Source organism: Pristis pectinata, chromosome 5, assembly GCF_009764475.1.
Source record: "Pristis pectinata isolate sPriPec2 chromosome 5, sPriPec2.1.pri, whole genome shotgun sequence".
Classification (NCBI taxonomy): domain Eukaryota; kingdom Metazoa; phylum Chordata; class Chondrichthyes; order Rhinopristiformes; family Pristidae; genus Pristis; species Pristis pectinata.
Genome location: NC_067409.1, coordinates 31,965,605 through 31,990,182, shown reverse-complemented (window position 1 = coordinate 31,990,182; position 24,578 = coordinate 31,965,605). Strand labels below are relative to the sequence as shown.

The 24,578-nt window shown below is 40.3% G+C and overlaps 1 protein-coding gene across 3 annotated transcripts in view; it reads left to right on the top strand.

Moving 5' to 3' along the window:
• armc3 (armadillo repeat containing 3) overlaps positions 1–24,276 on the top strand; it is an 81,613-nt gene extending 57,337 nt beyond the window's left edge. The window contains exons 10-15 of one of the 3 annotated variants that reach the window (XM_052015993.1): positions 5,524–5,692; positions 6,180–6,280; positions 10,263–10,370; positions 17,968–18,165; positions 23,351–23,513; positions 23,634–24,276. In XM_052015993.1, the coding sequence (XP_051871953.1) occupies positions 5,524–5,692; positions 6,180–6,280; positions 10,263–10,370; positions 17,968–18,165; positions 23,351–23,513; positions 23,634–23,894 (1,000 nt within the window). In that variant the 3' untranslated portion in view covers positions 23,895–24,276. Of the gene's footprint in view, positions 1–5,523; positions 5,693–6,179; positions 6,281–10,262; positions 10,371–15,901; positions 16,225–17,967; positions 18,166–23,350; positions 23,514–23,633 lie in introns of those variants that run through there. The other 2 variants (XM_052015991.1, XM_052015992.1) reach the window with 2 other exon arrangements.
• The last annotated feature ends 302 nt before the right edge of the window (positions 24,277–24,578 follow it).

Sequence of the window (24,578 nt, the reverse complement as noted above, 5' to 3'; positions counted from 1 at the left end):
AAGGGGAACCACTCTTTCCTTGGATTCTCCTTAATCCTACTTGTCGAGGTCATTTCATAGCCCCTTATTGCCTCTCCCAATTTCTTTCTTAAGTTCTCTTCTACATCTCCTATAAGCCTCAAAGGACTCGTTTGATACCAATTTCCTTTACCTGACATATGCTTTCTTCTCCCTGATTAAATCGTCAATATCCTTTGTTAACCAAGGCTCCCTAAACATACCATACCATCTTTGCTTCTTACCCTTACAGGTTCGTGCTGACTCTTACTATCTTGCTTTTAAATGCCTCCCACTATCAGATGTTGTTTTCCACTGTAGTAGCTACTCCCACTCTACTTCTGCCAGGTCCTTTTTCACACTATTGAAATCTGCCTTCCCCCAGTTTAGGGCCCTATCTCGAGGACCAACCTTATCTTTTTCCTCGACTACCTTGAAGCTTATCGAACCAAAGGGATACTCCACAGATTTTTCTATCACTTGTCCTTTCTCATTCCCTCAGATAAGGTCAAGTAAGGTTGAGGACTTCCCTATCCACCACGACAGTGACATCAGGTTAAGGCAGAGGCTGTGGCGTTTGCTTCATGATTAACTCATCGTGGTACACAGACGTGCTAGTTCTGTCTCAGTTCTACTCCCCTGACCTGGAACATTTGGTGGTCAAATGTTGTCTGTTCTACCTGCCGAGGGAGTTCTCAGCTATCATCCTGGTAGCGGTGTACATTCCACCCCTGGTAAATGTCGAACTGGCACTGAAGGAGCTGAGCACCATGATCAGCATTCACAAGACAGCACCATGATGTCTTCCCGATCATCGTGGGGGACTTCAATCAGGCTAGCTTGAAGTCTCTGACAAACTACCACCAACCTGTCACGTGCGGAACCAGAGGAGCTAACACACTCAATCACTGTTACACCACCATCAAGCACGCTTACTGTGCCATCCCCCACCCGCACTTTGGCAAGTCCGATCACCTGGCTGTACTTCTACTCCCAGCGTATAGGCAGAGACTGAGGACCGCAGCACCAGTGGTGAGGACCATGAAGGTATGGCCAAGGGAGGCGGAGGAGCATTTACAGGATTGCTTTGAATCGGTGGACTCGACCATATTCAGGGATTTATCTTCAGATCTGAATGAATATGCCATGGCTGTCACCAATTTCAAGACCTGCGTGGATGAGTGTGTGTCTTCGAGTACATACTGAGTCTTCCCAAACCAGAAGCCCTGGATGAACCAGGAGATCTGCAGTCTGCTGAGGGCTAGATCTGTGGCGTTCAAGACTGGTGATCCAGAACCCTACAAGGAGTCCTGGTACAACCTATGGAAAGCCATCATAAGAGCAGAAAGACAATTCTGTGTGAAATTAAAGACGCACGACAGCTGTGCCATTACTTCCTATAAGGCGAAACCCAACAGCATAAATGGCAGTGATGCTTCACTCCCTGATGAGCTCAATACCTTTTATACACGCTTTGAAAGGGAGAATAACACTACACCTGTGCGAATCCCCACAGCATCCAGCAACCTTGTGATCTCTCGTCTCAGAGGCCAACGTCAGAACATCCTTCAAGAGGTTGAAAGATGTTCTGACATCAAGGCTTCAAGGCCCTATTGATATATCTGGCAGGATACTGAAAATCTCTGCCGACCAACTGGCTGGAGTGTTCAAGGACATCTTCAACCTCTCACTGCTGCAGTCAGAGGCTCCCACCTGCTTCAAAAGGGCATCAATCATCCCAAGGGGAGCAGAGTGAGCTGCCTCAATGACTATTGCCCGGTAGCACTCACATCTACAATGGTGAAGTGCTTTGAGAGGTTGTTCATAGCTAGAATTAACTCCTGCCTGAGCAAAGACCTGGACACTTCTGCAATTTGCCTACCGCCACAACAGGTCTACAGCAGACGCAATCTCACTGGCTCTCCACTTGGCTTTGGAGCACCTACACAACAGCAAAACATACGTCAGGCTGCTGTTTATCGATTACAGCTCAGCGTTCAACACCATCATCCCCTCAGTACTAATCAACAAGCTTCAAAACCTGGGCCTCTGTACCACCCTCTGCAACTGGATCCTTGACTTCCTTATCAGGAGACCACAATCAGTGCGGATCAGTAATAACATCTCCTCCTTACTGACGATCAACACAAGCACACCTCAAGGATGCGTACTTAGCCCACTGCTCTACTCTCTTTCCACTCATGTCTGTGTGGCTAGGCACAGCTCAAACGCCATCTATAAATTTGCCGATGACACCATTGTTGTTGGCAGAATCAATGAGGAGGCATACAGGAGTGAGATAGATGGGCTGGTTGAGTGGTGTTGCAACAACAACCTCACACTCAATATCAGCAGACTAAGGAATTGACTGTGGACTTCAGGAAGGGGAAGTCGGGGGAACACACACCAGTCCTCATTGAGGGGTCAGCGGTGGAAAGGGTGAGCAGCTTCAAGTTCCTGGGTTCAACATCTCAGAGAATAAATCCTGCAATCATGAAGAAGGTACTGTATGCCAGCAGCTCCACTTCATTAGCAGTTTGAGAAGATTTGGTATGTCACCAAAGACTCTTGCAAATTTCTACAGATGTACGGTGGAGAGCCTCCTAACTGGTTGCATCACCACCTGGTATGGAGGCTCCAATGTGCAGGACCAAAAGAGGCTGCAGAGGGTTGTAGACTCAGCCAGCTCCATCATGTCCTCCCCACCATTGAGGACATCTTCAAGAGGTGGTGCCTCAAGAAGGCGGCATCCATCATTAAGGACCCTCACCACCTGGGACATGCCCTCTTCACGTTACAACCATAGGGGAGGAGGTACAGGAGCCTGAAGACCCACACTCAACATTTCAGGAACAGCTTCTTCCCCTCTGCCATCAGATTTCTGAACAGTCCATGAACCTATGAACACTACCTCATAATTTCTCTTTTGCTCTATTTATTTATTTTTGTAACTTATAGTAATTTTTATGTCTTGCACTGTACTGCTGCCACAAAGTAACAAATGTCACGACATATGTCAGTGATAATAAACCTGATTCTGATTCTGTACATCCCCCTCTCAAGTAGGATCCTTTGTATACTGCTTCAAAAAAATCCCTCGGATATATTTTATGCAGTCCACCCCATCTAAGTCCCTTGCTCTAAGACAATCCCAGTCAATACTAGGAAAGTTAACATCACCTACTACAGCTTTTCTAATTCCTACTGACTATTGGGAGTCCCATTAAAGTGATCGCCCCTTTCTTATTCCTAAGTTTCACCCATATAACCTCATTGGCTGAATACTCCAGGATATCCTCTGAACCTATGTTCTTGTGATGCTACTGCAAGCAAGTTTTTCATTGTGCCTGTACCTCACCATACTTGTGCATATGACAATAAACTCAACCTGAATACTGCTGTAATGCTCTCCCTGATCAGTGGTGCAATACCCCTTCTACTTTTGCACCCCCTCTGTCATATCTGAAACATCAATACCCTGGAACATTGAACTGTCGGTCCTGCCCTTCCTGCAAGCATGTTTCTGTGATTGCAACAATATCATACTTTGTGTGGCACTTTGCTGAATATCTTTTGAGCATCCAAATATATTACATCTACTACTTTCCCCCCCCCCCCATCTCATATGATTGATACTGCCTTGAAGAACTCTAATAATTTTTTTTGGACATGATTTTCTCTTTGTGAAATCATGTTGGCTCTACTTAATCAGATTACCTCCATAGCTACTTCTTTTAATATCCTTGGAAGTAAACCCTGTGGACCCATAGCATTCAACTGCATTGTCTTGCCTAATATCCAATCAGTACTGACGGTATTTAGTTCCTCTCCCATATTTGTTAGTACGAGTAAGAGAATAGAATGGCAGTTCACACCAAAGGGAACACAAAACTCTTCTACCAGCATTTAAACAGTAAGTGGGTAATAAGAGGCAAGGAGGGGCCTATTAGCGATAAAGAAGGTGATATATGGCTAAAAGTGAACATTACAGCACAGTACAGGCCCTTCAGCCCACAATGTTGCGCTGACGTTTTATTCTGCTCTAAGATCTATTTAACCCTTCCCTCCTACATAGCCCTCCATTTCTCTATCATTCGTGTGTCTATCTAAGAGTCTCATAAATGTCCCTAATGTATCTGCCCCCACAACCTCTACTGGCAGTGCGTTCCACGCACCCACCACTCTCTGTGTAAAAAGAAAATTATCCCTGACATCCCCCTTATATCTTCCTCCAGTCACCTTAAAATTGTGCCCCTTCATGTTAGCCATTGTCCCCCTGGGAAAAAGTCTCTGACTGTCCACTCGATCTATGCCTCCTATCATCTTGTACACCTCTAGCAAGTCACCTCTCATTCTCTTTCGCTCCAAAGAAAAAAGCCCTAGCTCACTAAACCTATCCTCATAAGACCTGATCTCCAATCCAGGCAGCATCCTGGTACATTTCCTCTGCGCCCTCTTTAAAGCTTCCATATCCTTCCTATAATGAGGCAACCAGAACTGAACACAATACTCCATGTGTGGTCTAACCGGTGTTCTATAGAGCTGCAACATTACCTTGCGGCTCTTGAACTCAATACCCCGGCTAATGAAGGCCAACACACCATATGCCTTCTTAACAAACCTATCAACCTGCATGGCAACCTTGAGGGATCTATGGATGTGGACCCCAAGATCCCTCTGTTCCTCCACACTGCTAAGAGTCCTGCCATTAACCTTGTATTCTGCCTTGAAATTCGATCTCCCAAAGTGTATCACTTCACAGTTTTCTGGGTTGAACTCCATCTGCCACTTCTCAGCCCAGGCCTGCATTCTATCAATATCCTGTTGTAATCTACAGCAAATAGTTAATGAGTATTTTGTTTTGGCATTTAATAAGAGGATGTTGACAAAATATTGATGAGAGCATATATAGCAGAGATAAATACTGTCAGACAGGACATATTAGAAAGGGTAGCTATGTAAAGCATGGATAAATTACCTGGTCCAGGTGACTTACATCCTGAGTTGCTCAGAGAAATTGGATAGAGATAATGGAAGAGCTGGCCATCATCTTCCAATATTACTCAGGTAAGAGGGAGGTGCCAAAGATTTGGAAACTGGCAAATGTGATGTTCTTGGTCTGGAAAAGGTGCAAGGACATCCCTGTAACTACAGGTCAATCACTTTAAAGTTGGTGGGAGGTAAAATTTTAGAAGCAATAATCAGGAAAAGAAATTAACAGGCACTAGAATCCTTTGAATTAATTAAAAAGAGCCAGAATGGATTTGTAAAAGACAGCTTTTTGATGAAGTTATTAGAGAAAGATGATGAAATTAAAAAAAAGATTACCCATATTGTCCATTGGTTTGAACTTCCCAGATTCATTATACTCGGAATTCTTAATATCAATCTAATAAACCTCTCATTATATTTTAAATTAGGGTGAATGCCAGGCACAGTCAGTTAAGAACAGCTTTCTTAATCGATATGTTATCTATTCTTCTGTGTGGCTATAAAAATCCTTTTATGTTTAATTTTATTCCACAGTGCATTGGAAATTCTGCAAGAAATAAACCTGTCTTCAAGTCGTCGGAACAATTTTAGTGAAATAGCTGTGAGCAGACTACTTGACCATAATGCATCTCTCAAATATACACTGACTGGATACTTGTCATCCAGTGACATCATCACAGATGGTTTCTATGATCCTGGTCGGGTAAAAAAATCTATTAATCTTACATATCCATCTCACTTTCAACTAATAAACAATTACATCAATAATAGGTAACCAAGTGCCCTGAACTAACTTCAGGTTAGTTGATAGGTGGACACTGTAGAAAATAATAAAAGTTAAATTGACTTTATAGTTGTATGTCAGAATCTGGGTTCTGTGGAATTGAATTAGAAACAAGCTTCAATCTGTCTTCTCCTTGTAAAATACTTTAAACAATTAATATTTAAATAGCTATACATATTTATTATGTTAATATAGATCTTGTGATTTCTTGCAATCACTTTATGAAATTAAACCTAAAATCCTGTACTTTTTCCTCGTTAATTTACTATCTCAGAGAATTTATCAACATGATTAATGACATCCTCAAGCTCAGACAGGGTGATATCTCCCCTAACTAAGATAAAAAGTACAAACCATACAGTATTGCATGCCAAGACTTAGCTAACTGAAACCTTTATCCTTATAGGTAAAACTAGGCAAGAAAGTCTTGACTCTTGAAGAATTCAGTAATCAGGACTTGAACCAGCATCGCCCAATACTTTTAATTAATGCAAAAAGAACAAATGAGTAAGTTACATTTCATCTTAATACCTCCAATTCAATTTGCATAGGCCAAATCGTTGCTTGATATTTAAAATATTAAAGGACCTTAGTTGGTAATCAAGGTTGGTATTTGAGGTTTTATCTATTTTGCCATTTTTTGCCGAATTGCTAGTGAGTATAAACAGTGCAGAACCCTTCCCTCTCTGTATGCCCCACCCCTCCCCCATCTAGTGCCTAACATTAAATTGCACTGCAGTGATATCATGAAAGGGAAGTTCCAGTTATGAATCTGATTTTTGAAGTCACCTTAGAATTATAGGATTGTTATGGCACCATAATTTGATCATTTGGCTCATTCATTCTATGCCAACTCCTAGTAGTGTAATCTGGTCAGTCCCGTTCTGCTGCTCTTACTCCATATCTCTACAAATTATTTTCTGAAATGCATATCTAATTCCCTTTACAGGCAATGAATTCCAGAACATAACTGCTCTTTGTATAAAATAGTTCTTCCTCACATCTCCCTTTTGCCTGGAATTTTTGAATTTGTGTCCATTAACCATCTGCTTATAGAGTGCAATATTCCTCTCCATTTACCTTTTGTAAACCAGTCATGATCTTGTACCTCCTTTTCAAATGTCCTCTCAACCTTCTTTGTTACATTGGGAAAATCCTAGCCTCTCCAGTTTAATCTTGTAGCTTTTCTGCACCCTTCACATCCCTCTTTAAGTGTGGTACCAGATCTGGATGCAGTGTTCCAGATGTAGCCAATCCCAGTATTTTATAAGGGTTCAATAGAGCTTTGGTAATGGTGGCATAGTGGTTAAGATACAATACTATGAAGTTCTGGGCCATTGCTCAAGGGATGTGATTTTGAATGTCAAGGTAGGTTGTCTGATTCTGTTACTAGGAATGATCATTGCCAGGCACTTTGTGGCATGAATGTTACTTTCCACTTGTCTACCCATTGTTGAATGTTGTCAAAGTCTTGCTGCACCCAGGCACGGGCTGCTTCATTTGATGAGGAAAAGCAAATAGTGGAAGAAAGGTCTTTGATGCAACAGCTGAAGATGGTTGGGCCTAGGACTATGCTCTGAGAAACTCCTGCAGTGATGCTCTGGGGCTGGGATGATTAATCTCTGACAACCACAACCATTTTCTTTTGTCTGAAGTATGACTCCAGCTACTAGAGTGTTTTCCCATTGACTTCAGTTTTACCAGGATCCATTGATGTCATACTTGGTTAACTGCTGCCTTGATGTCAACACAGTTACTCTCATTTCACCTGTACATCCTTAAATGGGTGAGGTGCTGGTCTAGTGAAGCTGGGATACAGGATTACTTGCAACCCAAACAAAACAGCATGCAATAGACAGAGCTAAATGACATCACAACCAAAAAATCTGATCATAGCTCTGCACTGATAACATCTAGTTATGAGTGGTAGTGAACAACTAAACATCCCCATCCTCAATGATGGTAGGACCCAGCCTGTAAGTGTCTGGAGCCAAGTGGTCCTGGTGAGTAAGTTAATGACAGTTTCCCTCATGTTCCTGATGATTGGGCAGTAATTAACCATGTTGGATTTGTTCTCTTTGAGTGAACAGGATAAACCTGGTCAATTTTCCACATTGTAGATGCTAGTGTTGTAACTGTAGTGAAATAGCATAGCCAGAGGCACAGCAAGTTCTGAAGCACAGGTCTTCAGTGCAACATTTGGGACCAGACAATATCCACTGTCCCCAGCTGTTCCTTGATAGTGTGTGGAATGAATTGTATTGGCTGGAGACTGGCTTCTGTAAAGGTGGGGATCTCAGAAGAAAGCCACAATAGATCATCTAGGCTGTACCTCTGGCTGAACTTGGTTGAGAATGCTTTAGCCTTTTCTTTGGCACTCGCAGGCTGGGTCCCACTATCACAGAGGATGGTGATGTTTTGTTGTTTCATGACTAGATGTTGTCAGTGCAGAGCTACAATCTGATCTTTTGGTTGTGATGTCATTTAGCTCTGTCTATTGCATGCTGTTTTGTTTGGGTTGCAAGTAATGCTGTATTCCAGTTTCACTAGGCCAGAAACTCATCCATTTAAGGTATACCTGGTGCTGCTCCTGACAAGCCCTCTGCTCTCCTTATTAAACTAGGGTTGATACCTCATAGATAACCAATTTTGAGCTGCTAGATCCATTCTGAGATAATCCCGTTTAGCACGTTTGTAGTGCTCCACAACATGATGGAGAGTATCCTCCATGTGAAGATAAGACTTTGTTTCCACAAAGACAATACGATGGTCACTCCTATCAATACTGTTATGAACAGATGAATCTCAGGATGAGGTCAAGTAGGTTTATCCCTGTGTTACTTCACTCACTAACTACCACAGACCCACTCTGGCAGCTATGCCCTGTAGGACTTAGCCAACAGTCTGTGGTGATGGAACTAAGCCACTCTTGGTGATGGACATTAAGGTCCCCCACCCACAGTACATTCTGTGCCTTGCTACTTTCAGTGCTTCTTCCAATTGCTGTTCAAACGGAGGAGCACTGATTCAACAGCTGAAGGAGGATAGCAGGTGGTAATTAGGAGGTTTCTTTGCTCATGTTTGATCTAATGCCGTGAGACTTAATTGGGTCTGGAGCTGATGTTGAGGAATCCAAGATCTACACCCTCCCACCTGTATCCCACTGTGTCATCACCTCTCGTGGCTCTGTCTTCCCGATGGGACAAGGTGTACTCATGGATTGTGATGATGGAGTCTAGTATGATGTCTGTAAGGTAGATTCTGCAAGTGTGACTGGTTCAGGCTGTTGCTTGATTAATCTGTGAGAGAGCTCTCCCAATTTAGACCCTAGTCCCCATATGTTTGTGAGGATAACTTTACAAGGTGAACTGGGCTGAGAGCAACCACCACCATTCGCAACTAAATGTGGTAGCAGGGGCAAGACTTTGACCTGTTGGTTGTGAAATCATTTATCCCTGTCTATTGCATGCTGCTTTTGTTGTTTAGCATGCAAGTAGTTCTGAATTGCAATTCATTATTTTTAGGTATGCCTGGTGCTGTTCCCACATGCCTTTCTTCATTGTTTGTCTGAATCCGGGCTTAGGTCAACATTGGGTGATATCAGAGGGTACTTAACAGTTATTCTGTTTATCCCAATGTACTTTTTAAAGTAAGAATTTAACTTCTACAATTTTCCAGTGCTCATCCACAGCCTGAATCTTTAAATGTTTGGAAGATTACAGCTAATGGTCTCTGCAATTTCACCCTCATTTCCCTCAGTGACTGAGGATGCATTCCTTCTAAACCAGTTGATTTATCCACTGTAAGTGCAGCTATCCTTTCAAGTTCACCACTTTATCAATTTTAATCCATTCAGGTCTCAACTACATCTTTCTGTACTTTAAATTTCTACGATTCTATAAAGAAAAATGTATTCCAATAAATCAAAAAAGAAAACTGAATCTAAAAAAGAACTATAGTGAATACTTTGATATGAAAGAGTGAAGAATAGGTGAGAGGTTACAAAATCCACAGTTAAAGAATCCCCAGGTGCCTTCTCCAGGAGAATGGAATGAAGTCTTTACAGGGTAAGAAGAGGTGTAATTAAGATTGTAATTAGGTTGTAATGGAATTGTGGTATAATTTTTCTCAAGGCAGATTTAGCAAATTTTTGCCCACATTTTCTGACATTTTATAAATAGCCAGAATGCATCATGCTGAAAACGCTCCCTGATCATACACTTATTGATTCTCCTTTGAATGTTCTTCTTAAAATACAATAATTATCATGGTTTTTTTTTAATGCTTTGATTGTTACATGGCACTTAATGTTAAATATTAGAAATGAAAATCCTTCTGATTGTGGGAAAACTTGGAAGAAGTGAAATTTTCTCCCAAAATGGCATTTCTCAAAATTCTAAGAATTTTTGAATAAAATATAATAATTGCTGCTTTTCCACTTTCATTCTGTGCAGATAAAAATTAATGAATTTAATACCTTATTTTGCAGACCCCAGGTGGTAGCAACATCAACCGATGACAAAGTTATCGAGGTTCCAGCAGTTAGCAGTGGTCGCAATGTTCCTAGCAGAATGAGCAGTAGAGACAAATCATCCAGGTCTGTCTTTCCTCATTTCACTTTTTTCCTACAGATTTTCAAATGAGTTATCTTTAAGTGAATGGTTGTGAAACTTTAATTTTATCAACTTTATTGGGAGATAATCTAAATTTCTTGGAGCTAGCATCAAAAAATCATAGCCTCCAAACTTGATTCACTGAGCAAGGTGTCCATGATGACTTTGTCCACACTATATACAAGATACAATATACAAGATTTTTTGTTGGTATGATTACACTTTTATGAAGTACCTTAAAATAATTTTGTACATTAATGGTAATAGATAGAGCCAAGTTATTGTTCTTGTTACAGTAAACCTGACTATTTTGAAATCCCAGTAATTTGGCACCCGGCTCACCAGGTAATGTTTCTCATGCTCCCCCAAAACTTTCTGGCTCTTGCACTCCCCTGAAACTTACCAGCCCCTGGTAATCGGTAGTAGGTTTATTATTGTCACATGTACCAAGATCCACTGAAAAGCTTTTGTTTGCATGCAATCCAGACAGATCATTCCATAAAGAAGTACATTGAGGTAGTACAAAAGGAAAGTAATAGCAGAATGTAACCTGCACTGCACTCTGTAACTGTAACTGTAATATTACAGTTACAGAGTGCAGTGCAGGTAGACAATAAGGTGCAAGGTCATGACAAGGTCGATTGATAAATCAAGAGTGTATCTTTACCGTATGAGAAGTCTGTTCAAGAGTCATATAACAATGGGACAGAAGCTGTCCTTGAGCCTGGTGGTACGTGTTTTCAAGCTCCTAACTCTTCTGCCCAATGGAAGGGGGGAGAACAGAGAATGACCGGGAGGGGTCTTTGATTATGTTGGTTGCTTTCCTGAGGCAATGGAGAGAGAGGCTGGTTTTCATGATAGACTGGGCTGAGTTCACAACTCTCTCCAATTTCTTGTGACCTTGGGTACAGCAGTTGCCGTACCAAGCCATGATGCATCTGGATGGGATGCTTTTGATGGCTGCATCTGTAAAAATTGGTGAGAGTCATTGGGGACATGGCAAATTTCCTTCTGAGGAAGTATCCTGAGGATTCTGAGGAAGTAGAGGCGTTGGCCATAGAGTCTACCTGGCTGGACCAGAACAAGTTAATGGTGATATTTACACCTAGGAACTCGAAGCTCTCAACCACCTTCACCTCACACCATTGATACAGACGAGTGTGTACTCCCTCCCCAGCGACTCTCCAGTCCCCGGACATCTGTTTCAACTGTTTCTAGATGTCAAAGTGTCAGAATCATTTAAAAACCATTCAAAAGGCTTTCAGCACTGTCAAGAGGGATATCAGATGGTTTGGGGACAGGGCTTCAGGATCTGCCACCAGAGGCCCAGTTACCACTTGTGGACTGCTCAGCTTTTCAAGATGGCCATGGAAGTGAGAGCTATGGAGGTGAACCTCCATTTCAATTAGACACGCATCTAAAAAGCCTACACGTGGCCACAGGGTTCATGCAGTGGGATAGGGGACATGGGGGAGTCTGTCAAATGTGAGGCACAAACTAAGTTAAGCATAATCCAGCCCAATGCATTGGAGAGTGGGTAGATTTCCAGCTTGAATACTGACAAAAAATGAACAATAAATTCAGACAGAATTTTAGCAGGTAAGTCTGGAGTTGAAGGGTCCTGGTGAGATCCAGGACCCTTCATTAGTGAACAGGCTACTGGAGGGTAGTTGCCACTTGATAGCATTGTTGTCAACGCCTTTCATCACTTTGTTGACAATTGAGAGTTAACTAATTGGGGGTTAATTAATCTGGTTAGATCTGTTGTGCTTTTTGTAAACAGAACATACTTGGGCAATTTTCCACACTGATGGGTAGCTACCAGTGTTGTAACTGTACTGGAATAGTTTAGCCAGAAGTGCATCTAGTTCTGGGTGTAGGTGCCTTTGAAATGCTCAAAGGTACAGAGGGGAGTATGTGTCTAGTGGTGGAATCCTGTTGATTTGGGAGAAATTATGGAAGATGGTCCATTGAGTTGTGTTGAATGTGGTTGCTGGTGGGATAGAATGTGAAAATAAGAGGAATTCTATCCTTTCTCTAAGCTGGGAGGAGAACAGGTGAGAGCAAAATTGTGGGAAATAAGAAAGACTTGGTGGAGAACCCTATCAACTATAGTAAGAGGGGGAGCCAAAGTTAAGGAAGATATCTCAGAAGCACTAATATGGAAAGTCTCGTCATTGGAACAAATAGAGCCGAGGAATCTGAGAGAATGGAATAGAATTCTTATTGGAAGCTGGGTACAAGATAACTGGCATGCTTAGCTCGTGGGACAGAGATTATCATGGAGTAGTACATGTAAGGTATAATTCTGTGAGTATATCTATGTCAGATTGTTGTTTGACTCATCCATGGAATAGCCCTTCTCATTTAAAGACCAATCCCAAGATAGAAACATAAAAGGGGAGCAGGAGAGACCATGCAGCCTTTCAAGTGTGCTCTTCCATTCAAAGTGATCATGGCTGCTCACCTAAATTCTGTACCCTGTTACTGCTTTCCCTCCATATCTCTTGACTCCTTTAGCCTCTACAATTATATCAAACTCCATCTTGAATATTTTTAATGATTTAGCTTCAACTGTCTTCTGTGGTATAAAATTCCACAAGTTCACCACCCTCTGGGTGAAGAAATTTATCCTCATCTCATTTATGCTCATATAGTGGCTTAGCCATTACCCTAAGACAGTGACCTCTGGTCCTGGACTCCCCTCTCACTAGGGATGTCCTTCCAGTATCTAGTCACTCCAGAACTGTTAGAATTTTGTAAGTTTCTATGAAATTCCTTCTCATTCTTTTAAACTCTAGTAATTATAAGATTAATCTCTCTACATATCTCAGTCCTGTCATCCTAGAATTCATTCTGGTGAACCTTTGCTGCATTCGCTCCATAACAAGAACAAGAACACCCTTCCTCTGATAAGGAGACTAAAACTGCACACAATACTCGTATAGTGCTCTCCTTAAGGTGATGTACAATCCGGCAATGCTCTTCCTCCTGTACCCAAATCCTCTCTCGTGAAGGCCAACACTTCATTTGCTGTCTTAAGGATATATGTCAACTGTGAAATGACTTTGCCAAATGTGGTGCCTAGGATAATGCACAGTGGTCCATCCAATTTAACTAAGTGGCTTGCTAGGCCATTGCAGAAGGCAGTTAAGAATCAACCACTTTTGTGAGTCTGAAGATTCATTTGGTCAGACTAAGGAAGAATGACAGATTTCCTCCCTTCAAGGGGCATTTGTGATGTCTGTGGAATTTACTTAACAATACAGTAGTTTTATGATCATCATAAGACCACTTTTTTTTTAATTAATCTAAATTTTAATTTCATGGATGCCATAGTCTCTGGACACTAGTGTAGTAAGTTTACCATTGCACCACCACTGGCACACAAAGTTGCACACAATGAGCTGAATGAACCTTTTCAATGAATATTCAAAAATACAGGGCCTAGAACATTTCTCAGAGAAATGGAAGTACATTGAAAAAGCTGGTTCTTTTTATAATCAGCAGAATCAGTATTTTCTCTTGTGTTTGCTCGACAATTTTCAGCTGGTGTCATTTTATTCTCTAATTTTCGTTGAGGACAAAATCCATTCTTGATAACAACAATTCATTGGTTACCAGCGGTCCTTGATTTTTACAGTTTGCTTTTTTGGCCTGTTTGTGCTGTTTGATACTGGGGGCAAAATCTCACTCATCTAATGAATCAGAATTTTTCTCTTAGTCCATTATACAATACTGTAGATGTGCATGCACAATATTCAGTGGTCACATCAGTCCCCAAAAGATTTTCAGTGCAGATTGTCGTAGAGTCATATGGCATGGAACGGGACCTTTGCCCACTGACTTCACGCCAACTCTCATAGCCACTTACACTAATCCTACAGTAATCCTGTTTTATTCTTTCCACATTCCCATTAATTCCCCCAGATTCAATCTCTCACCTACACACTGATGGCAATTTACAGTGGCTAATTAACGTACCAATCTGCACATCTTTGGGATGTGGGAGGAAACTGGAGCACCCAAGGAAACCCACATGATCATAGAGAGAACATGCAAATTTCACACAGACAGCACTGGAGGTCAGGATTGAATCCAGGTCATTGGAGCTGTGCAATGATGGCTCTACCAGCTGTGCCAATTTGTCAGCCTGTTTAGAAATTGTTTGGAAACATTTCCAAGTATCCAGACTCAAGCCCCTTAATTTCAGTACCAATTCAGTAGCTGTATTCTGGTAGGTTACTGACTAGTTAGGCTTTACCTTGTACATGTAACTAAATATACTACCAGTCTCAAATCTTCTCTTTAGTACTACCAGTACCAAGTTATTTGTCAATCTGCAATGACTGTGGTAGGAAGGAACAATCAGAAAATGATATGCCATCCTTTGAGAAACAAACTAAAATATGTTCCTGCTAAATAAGATTGGAAGAGGTATTAATGTATAACTGAAATTTAATAACTGACTGAAGTGTTCAGTTACTCATTGTTTTATCTAACTCCAGCAGAGCAGTTTCGTAATGTTTTGCGGAGAGATCTCTAACTAGTTATTGGCATCATGCAGTCATGTTCTCAGGCTTTGATTGGTATTCAGTAGAAATATTAAGAGCAGTTAAATGTTTTCTTTCTTGTCTACCTTAAAATAATGGTGTACAAAAGAACATTTTTGGCTCCCCAGCATTATTTGCCCTGTATATAATACATTTTTTTCCTTTATTGGGAATATTGGTGCAAGGGATCAGCTGAATATTAAGACTAAGCTTATTGGTCAAACAAAGAGGTTAAACTTTAAGAATCATCTCAAGGGAAAGTGATAGAGCATTTATAAGAGAATTTCAGAGTTTGATACCAATTTAGCTAAAAATGTAACTGCCAATTATGGGTCCAAGCAAGTGGGGGGATTTAGAAAAGGCTAGAGTTGGAGTGTAGAATGCTCAGAGAGCCATAGGGATGGATATTTTGCAGAGATAGCATGGGATGCCATGAAGGATTTGAACAACAGGTGTAGAATTTTAAAATACATCTGTTAGAGGATTGAGTTCCACTGTAGGCGAGCAAGCAGAGGGGTGTAGGGTGAACACTTAATGTGAATTAAGATACAGGCAGCAGAATTTTTGATGGTATCAAACTTTTGGAAGGTGTAAAATGGGAAATATTCCAGAAGGTCATTGGATTACTTGATTCTACAGATAATTAAGGAGTGGATGTGTTTCAACAGCAGATGAGTGACCTCCATATCAGCAGGGGCAGTGAAGATATGAAGGTCAAAATAGGCAGACAATATGGTTTGAAGTGTTTAAATAAGTATATATCTTGTAGAATACCACTTTTATTTGTTAATTTTTTTTATCATTTTAGTGTTAAATGGTCATTATATGTTCCAATATCTACTTTTATAATGGACATTCCCCATATAGATATTATACTGTAATTATATTTTCCCAGCAGTGATTAATCCACAATGTCTTAGTTTCATGTTTCTCAGCTTTATTCTTTATTTTCTATTCTGCAGCCAACTCTACTTCTCTGGACAGACGTGTGCAGATTTTTACATGGAAAAATATCTCAAATGGAAAACAAATTTCCTTTCTGGTGGTATAAAAACTGAAAATGCTAGAAATAGTCAGCAAGTTAGGCATTAACCAGAAATACTGACTGTTTTGCTTTCAACAGGTGCTGCCTGACCTGCTGATTATTTCCTGCATTTTATTTCATCATTCCAAATGTGTATTATTTTGGTTTTATACATGCTGGTAATAGTTGGCTGAGGGAGAGAAGGTGGCCAGGTTATGCTGAGAATTCTATATTCCTAGTCACATAGTGCTGGGACTTCTATGCCTTTCTGAACATGAAGATAGGTTCTATTCAAGATATTATGCAATACTGGCATTCCTCTGATAATGAAGCAGACCATGGTTGATCTGGGTAACATCCAGGCATGAGCTGGTTGTCACAAGTAACATTTGCTCCTAAAAGTGCCAGTTATTGATCATCCTCAAAAAGCTTTGGCATTATTACATCTTGTCCTCCAGCTTCAGTATTCTGGATGATCACCATTGACTTTAAGTTCAGCTACACCAGATCTACAAATTCCACAGCTATTAGAGTGCTAGGCTTCCTCTTGGAGTGACTTACCTTGTGACTCCCCAAAATCTTACCTTCACCTACAAGACAAGTGTGATGGACCATCCTGTACATGCTTAGATGGGTGCAGTAGCAACAGCACTCAAAGCTCAACATCATTCAGTGCAAACTGTCATCCATTTTCTAAATGTACCACCATTCACCACCAGCATACCATGGCTGCAGTGTTTACCATCTGCATGATGTATATCAGCAACTCACTGAAGAATTGTTTGCAATCACCACCCCCCTCCATCCCACCAAGCTTGTGTCTTCAATCAGTTAGAAGATCTCAGCAGCAGTTTAAAATCCCATATGTGATCATTCTTTCACCATTTCAGGATTAGATCCTGAAACACCCACTTAATCGTGTTATGAGAGGACCTTTACCCCACGGAAACTAAAGCAGTTTATGAAAGCACATCACCGTCTTTTCAGGATAACAAAGGAAAGAAAATAAATGCCTGCCTTACAAACAATACTTGCTTCCTCAATATCAATTTTATAAAAATCTAGTAAACTGCTATTCAGATCCACAGGAATATTTCAGGATGGATTCTTTGTCTAGAACTCTTTAACTGAGTTAATTTCAAATTTGCAGTGAATTCTATTGAGTTCACCTACAAGTTTTTCCTTGGCAGTTCAGTAAGAATTTAAAGTACATGAAACTCCTGTGTGTGTCATTTACAATGGCCTAAACTGGAGACTGACATTCCTCAAGGGAGGAAATCTGCCATCCTTACCCAGTCTGATCTGTGTGTGACTCCAGACCCACAGCAATGTGTTTGACTATTAAAGTCTTCTGAAATAGCCTAGCAAGCCACTCAAAGGGGCAATGAGGAGTGGGCAATAAATTCCAGCTCTTGGCAGTGATGCCCACATCCTGAGAAATGAATAAAACAAAAAAATTCAGTATCGTATCTATGAAAGACAATTTTGAATCTTTCGAAACAATTTTGAACTGCAGTGACATGGCTCAAGACGTTCCCCCCACCTCTCCAATTTTAAGCTACTTTATAACGCAACAAATAGGTTTTTTGTATACAGATGCCTTAGATCAGGATTAACTGTCAGGCTCTCATCAGATATATCAACATTTCCCATTAGCTCTGAAGATAAGCTCCAATCCTGCAGGAAGTTTGTTGGAGTTGGAGGTGAGGTGCAACATTGTGATGAGAAAGATTAAGAGAAGTGTTGTGGTAATGACACAGCTTTGTTTGACATTGGTTTTCTCAGAGATTGCCTGTTCTAGACCCACTGGCATTTGGACAGTTACATGGATAGAAAAGGCTTGGAGGGATATGGGCCAAACACAGGCAAATGGGACTAGCTCAGTTAAGCAACTTGGTTGGCATGGATGAATTGGGCTGAGGGGCCTGTTTCCATGCTGTATACTCTATGACTCTATCTTTGTCGTCAATTTTAATGAGCTCAGTTTTGTTTCATAACATACAGCAAAGGAAAGGGTAGAGGAAAAAAAGACGAAGAAAAATTGAAAGAGGGAGAAATGCTGCAAACCAAGGCTGAGGAGGAAGAGAAAAATAAACAATGGGAATCACCTTACGATGTGCTTTTTGATTCTTATATCAGTGAAATTACAAGAAGTATTTTACCACTCCCCAACATCAGAGATCAAGTGGTATCCCTTGCACTGTAAGTATTTTACTACACTAAGGTCTGTTGCCACTGCTGCTTCCTTTCCTTAGCCCTCATCAGGCCAATTTCTAATTTTACTCCCCCAGTCCCAATTCTCTTGTCTTTCACCACTTCCATTCATGATCTCTGCAAAATCATCTCATGCATGACAGCCACCTCCTGCTTCTCTCTTGACATCTGGCAACCAACTTCCTTCCACGTCAGCTGGTAATGTTAACAGTTTATCCTCAGATACTGCTCCCTTATCCTTCAAACCTGATGTCATTCCCCTGCCCTCAAAAAAACCTCTCAGCACTTCCATCTTTGCAAACTACTGCCCGAATTCCAAACTTCTTTCCCTCACTGAAGTCTTCGCCAAATTCTAGCCTCCCAAATTCATGTTTATCTAATCAGAGACATGTTGTTTGAATCACTCCAATCAATTTTCCTTTTCCATTTATTCATTTGCTTGGGTTGTGGGCATTGCTAGCAAGTCCAGTGTTTATTGCTTATCCTTAATCGATCTTCCTGAACCACAGCAGTGCTTCTTGTGAAGGTAAACTCACAACTCTGTTGGAAAGAAAGTTTAAAGATTTAGACTCAGCGATGATAAAGCAATACCAATATATTTCCAAGTCAGGACAAAGTTTGACTCTTGGAGGGGAACCTATGTTCCTATGAACCTGGTCCTTGTCTTTGGTAAGGTTGCAGTTTGGAACATTAGTATCATAGTTAATTCTAGATTTAATTTTGGACTACCCATCCATATCATCAACAAGATTGCTCATTTCCACTACTTTCACATCACCTGACTCCAGCTCCACCTTTCTCTGAGCTCATCTGCTGCTGACAGCCTCCCCCATCCATTGTTTTGCTTCCTCTTTTTATGGTCCTCTATCCTTCTCCATAAACATGAAATCGTATAAATCTTTGCCACTATTTTGACAAAAATGACAACTAACAAATGGTTTTGCATCCTTAATCATCGTTTCACACTAATACCCGTTTCTGGACTGATAAAGCATAGGGAGAAGTCATTCAACCTACCATGACTGACTTTGGCAACAGTATCCAATTAATCCTGAACTTTGCACTTTTGCTTTAATCCTGTGTTTCTTTTCTCTTTTCGCATATTTATCCAGTTCTCCTTTGAATGCCACTATTGAATCTATTTCCTTCACTTTTTCAAGCAGTACATTCAAAACCACAATAGCATTTGTAAAATAATGTCACCTGTTCTTCTTTTGACAATAACCTTTTATCTATGTTGGCTGGTTATTGACCACTCTGCCAATTGAAACAGTTTTTCCTTCCTCACTCTATCAGAAACATTCATGATTTTGAACACCTATACAAAATCCTTTTTTAACCTTCACTATTTTAAGGACAACTCTGGTTGCTCCAGTTCCTATGTTTTGTTCAAGTACATTGGTTGTGCAACCTCTCTAAGGCCTTGACAATGCCTTTAAGTTGTAGTGCCTAAAATTGAACATAGAGGCCTATCCAGTGCTTTTATAAAGGTTTATCATCATTTCTTTGTTGTGAACTCTAAAGGCAACAATCACTATTGTTTTTACTAACAGCCTTCTCACTCTGCTCTATCACTTTTAAAGATTTGTCTACATACACCAATGTCTGTCTATTCATGCACTCCCCTTACAGTTATAACATTTAATTCATATTCTCTCTTCTCATTCTATCTGCCAAAACTGCCAAAAGTTGAGACTATTCCTTGGTCACCCAATCAAAAAAAGTAATGTTCCTATTACTGACTCCAGGGAAATACTACAGTATGCCTTTATCCCTTCTGAGAACAACCATTCACTTCTACTGTCTGGATTCTGTTTCTTATTCATGCTGCCACTGTGCCTTTAATCCAGTGGGATTTGATTTTGCCAATGTGTCTATTATGTGGTACTTTACTAAACATATTATGAAAGTCAGTCTATAAAACATCAACTGTACCAACCTCCACTACTTAATCTGAGATTTGGGTAAAGTTCATCAAATAAAAATGCTCTTAAACAAGTCTGAGCAAGCTTTCACTTGTTGGCCCTTACTTTATCAAACCCCAATTTACGTTGGCCTAAATTATTAACTCTGTTAGATTTCCCACCACTTACATTCAATTCTCTAGCTTATTGTTGCCTGGTTTATTCCTTGGTGTCAACTTGACTCATTGGGTAAACTCCTCATCTGTTGTCAAAAGGTTGTATGTGCAATCACAACTGCAAGATCAGGAATGAAAATCCAAGCAAACACTTCCGTGTACTACTGAGGGAATGCTGCCATATCAGAAGACCCATTTATTGGTGACATATTAAATCAAGGCCCCCCTCTCATCAATTGAATGAGAATAAAGGCTCCTATAGAATAAGTTCAAAGAAGACAACTAGGGTTAGAACAAGAACATAGAACAGTACAGCACAGGAACAGGCCCTTCGGCCCACAATGTTGTGCCAAACTAATTAAACTAGTAATTAAAGGCCTAACTAAACTAATCCCTTCTGCCTACACAAGGTCCATATCCCACCAGTCCTGCATTTTCGTGTGCCTATCTAAGAGCCTCTTAAATACCTTCATCATACTTGCCTCTGCTGGTACCCCTGGCAGCACAATCCAGGCACCCACCATTCTCTGTGTAAAAAAAAAACTTGCTCTGTACATCTTTGAAATTACCCCCTCTCGCCCTAAATGCATGCCCTCTGGTATTAGACATTTTGACCCTGGGAAAAGGATACCAGCTGTCTACTTTATCTATGCCTATCATAACCGTATAAACTTATATCAGGTCCCCCCTCAGTCTCTGCCAAGTTTGTCCAACCTCTCCTCATAGCACATGCCCTCTAATCCAGGCAGCATCCTGGTAAAACTCTTCTGCATCCTCACCAAAGCCTCCACATCCTTCCTATAATGGGGCAACCGGAATTGAATGCAATACTCCAGATGTGGCCTAACCAGAATTTTATAAAGCTGTAACATAACTTCCTGACTCTTGAATTCAATACCTCGACTAATAAAGGCAAGCCTTCTTTACTACCCTATCAACTTGTGCAGCCACTTTCAGGAAGCTATAGACTTGGACCCCAAGCTCCCTCTGTACAACAAGGCTGTTAGGGGTTCTGCCATTAACCATGTACTGTCCCTTTACATTTACTCTCCCAAAGTGCAACACCTCACACTCAGCCAGATTAAGTTCTCTCTGCCATTTCTCTGCCCATATCTGCAACTGATCTATATCCCACTGTATCCTTTGGCAATCTTCTAAACTATCCACAATGCCACTAATCTTTGTTATTCCAGTAATTTGGGCAAAATTTATCTCAATCAGCTTCAATAAAGTAGATTTTCTGGTGTCAGGTATCAGGGAATGTGAATGTTTTGATAGCCTCCTCTGTTGTAAGGGAATATCTAAAAGATACTTCAGTGGTTGCAAGATGCTCAAATTTATGGAGGGTGAAATGAGAGAATGTGTTGGAATAATTAATTCCAGAATTAACAAAGCCATGACTGAGTGTTTCAGCAGTGGTGAATCGAGACAGGGATCAAGCACAAAGGTGGAAAGCAGCAATGGATGTGATTTGAATCTTATCACTATGTCAAATATAAGAACAAGGTTGCAAGTGGTCTGGTTCAGTTTTACAAAATATAAGTTTTCAAACCTTTGAACCATCACTCTATTATTGCCTCTATTTGACAGTTCCATGAAGATGTATTTGCAGCTCATCAATTCTGTTTACCGTGTTATTTGCATTTGCAAGTCTGCATTCCATCTTGTGTTTCTCATTGTCCACAGCCCCCTCACCCCACCCTGGCAATCTCTGTTCCCTCTTCTTTCTAAACTGCTCTTTTCACAGCAGTTGTTTCTGTCTGTCAGCCTCTAGAGCTATAGTTCCTCTCTTTTCTAATGGTTCATTGTGTTGTCTATCCTTCTGCCAAATTAATTTACCTCCCACACCCCATAGTACTAATCCTGTGTATCTTAAATTTATGCCATGATCCACCTTTAACTCTGATGGCTAGAAACTTGGCAGTAAAAGGGTGTCAAGAATGGCTTCACGAAAATATAATTGCCTTAACAGTACTTTAGGTGGACATGCCAGTATACTAAGCTTTCTGCTTCCACACCCACCTTGGGCAATACATCACCTGCCCAAAATTTGGGATCAGAGTTCCTCCAGTTTATATTGGATGCCACCTGCTACCAGAACCTCCTCCCCCAAAAATATTGTTGACCATCACCCTCCCCTTCCCTGGAGATCAGCCCTCCAGACTCATTCCGTAAATCTCCAAATTCCATATATCTCCTTTTCCCAGAAATAGTGTTACAGCTCCCTACCTGCTCTTGGGTTGAGGCCTCCTTTTCTCTGCCCCCTAACTAACAGGGAGCTAGGATTGTCAATCGGTAGACTTCCAGGCAAAGGGAATTTAATCCGGCTATAAAAAAAAGCATGCTCGGGTGCAAAACTCCACAGAGTGGAAGAATACCCACATTTCCATTTTATCTGCCTAAACTCTCAACACATTTTAGATTTATGGAACAATTTTTAATTACCTAATTTTCAAACATTTATTTCAAGTCAAATAAATGATGTTCTAGGCTCTATCTTTGTAGCCAATTGCAGGCCAGTGAGTTCACTTAGTCTGTCTAATTTCTGCTGAGTAGGCAATTTTCCAGCCATCCACCAGCCAACGCTCATCTGGAATTAAACTCAGAGCCTTTATTTCTTAGAGGGCTTTCCCTTTAAACATGTTGGTGAACATCCACCACCCCCTCCTACCACCACCCACCCCGCCCCCAGCTCTAAGCGCTTTAGCAATTATTCTGTTCTTTTTATTTCTCACCTCGTCCAGATGTCTGAAGCATGAAAAGCTGCAGTTGTCTCAGCCATTTGATTTTAGAGCTCATTAGTTATATTTCAAAATCCCTGGGGACATTTCTGAGAACCAATTTTTTTTCTCAGTTTCATGAACCTTTGTACATTTTCCATTTCTTGCATTCTGACAAATTATATGTGTACTTTATTGGTCTTGAAGAATTGTACAAATGCTAAAGGTAATGTTGCAATCGTGCAATTATTACAAAAATGTAACTATCAGAATCATTAAGTAGTGCTTTGAGCTTTTATCAGTAATCTATCTAGACTTATTTTATGACACTATACATCCTATTTTTTAAACCCTGTTTAATTTTCAATTCTAGTTTTGTTTCTGATAAAATGGGTGGACCAATAGACAAGGAAATGCTTCATGAATTCACTTGGGAACTTCACATTGCTGAACTGAAACATGAATTAAAATCTAACATTATTCCTATTGGTAAAATTCAGAAAGGAATCTACTATCACAGAGCACTTCTATTCAAGGTAACAACTATTGCTACTTTATCTTGTAAGTAGTTAAATTGCACTTTTATAAAGTTTCCAAAATGAACTTAATTTAAAGTATCTGCAATAACATGGTTGATATCCCATCTTCTTCTTCAGGCTTTAGCAGATAGAATAGGAATCAATTGTAGTCTCGTTCGTGGAGAGTATAACCGAGCCTGGAATGAAGTCATGCTAATTGACCACCATCCTCTAGATACTATTGGGCTTCTCATTCCACCAAAGGCATACATAGTGGATCTCATGCACCAAGTCGGCCAGTTAATGAAGATTGACAGTCCTGAAGCAGCACACTATAAAGTTTGCACAGGTTGTAGCCATAGGCACTGTAAATGTTGCAAACAACTGTCTCGTCAATGAGAACACATTGAGCAAAAAAAGTTGTTATATCTTTACATTTACCATCCTTAAAAGAACACATTAAAATTGTTGCTGAAAAATCATAAAAATCCATATTAAAAGATATAATTATCATTCAGATTTATTTGGTTCTTTTATTTTTTATGTTAGTTCTTTATCACTTTGTGTTCTTGACTTGTTTCTAAAGAAGAATATTTGAATGTAGCTAACATGCCTAGATGCTACTGGATTTCATAAAGAGAAATACTTAATATCTATTCTGCCTGTTAACATTCTAACAAGTAGTGAATGAATTTCATCCTGCTTTGTAAATTGTACACCAAATAGTAAAGTAAAATTTTCGCCATAGAATTATTTTTAATAAATTTAATGTATGTTCCTACAAATCTAGCCTCTTTATTATGCTTGAATTTAATTGGTGATCTGCCTTCAGCAGCCATGCCCCTAAGCTCTGGTGTTCCTTCGCTAAACCTCTCCACCTTGAGGTTGAGAAAAAGAGGGATTTAAGGAGTAAGTAAATCTTTCTGAATTTCAAGGAAAAGAAAGATGTACTTACTCCTTAAATCCCTCTTTTTCTCAACCTTTCAGACATTTGTCCTAATATTTCCAACTGTGACTTAGTCTTGAATTTTGTTTGAAAATGCTCTGGTGTTATACCTTGGGATATTTTGTACATTCAAGTCC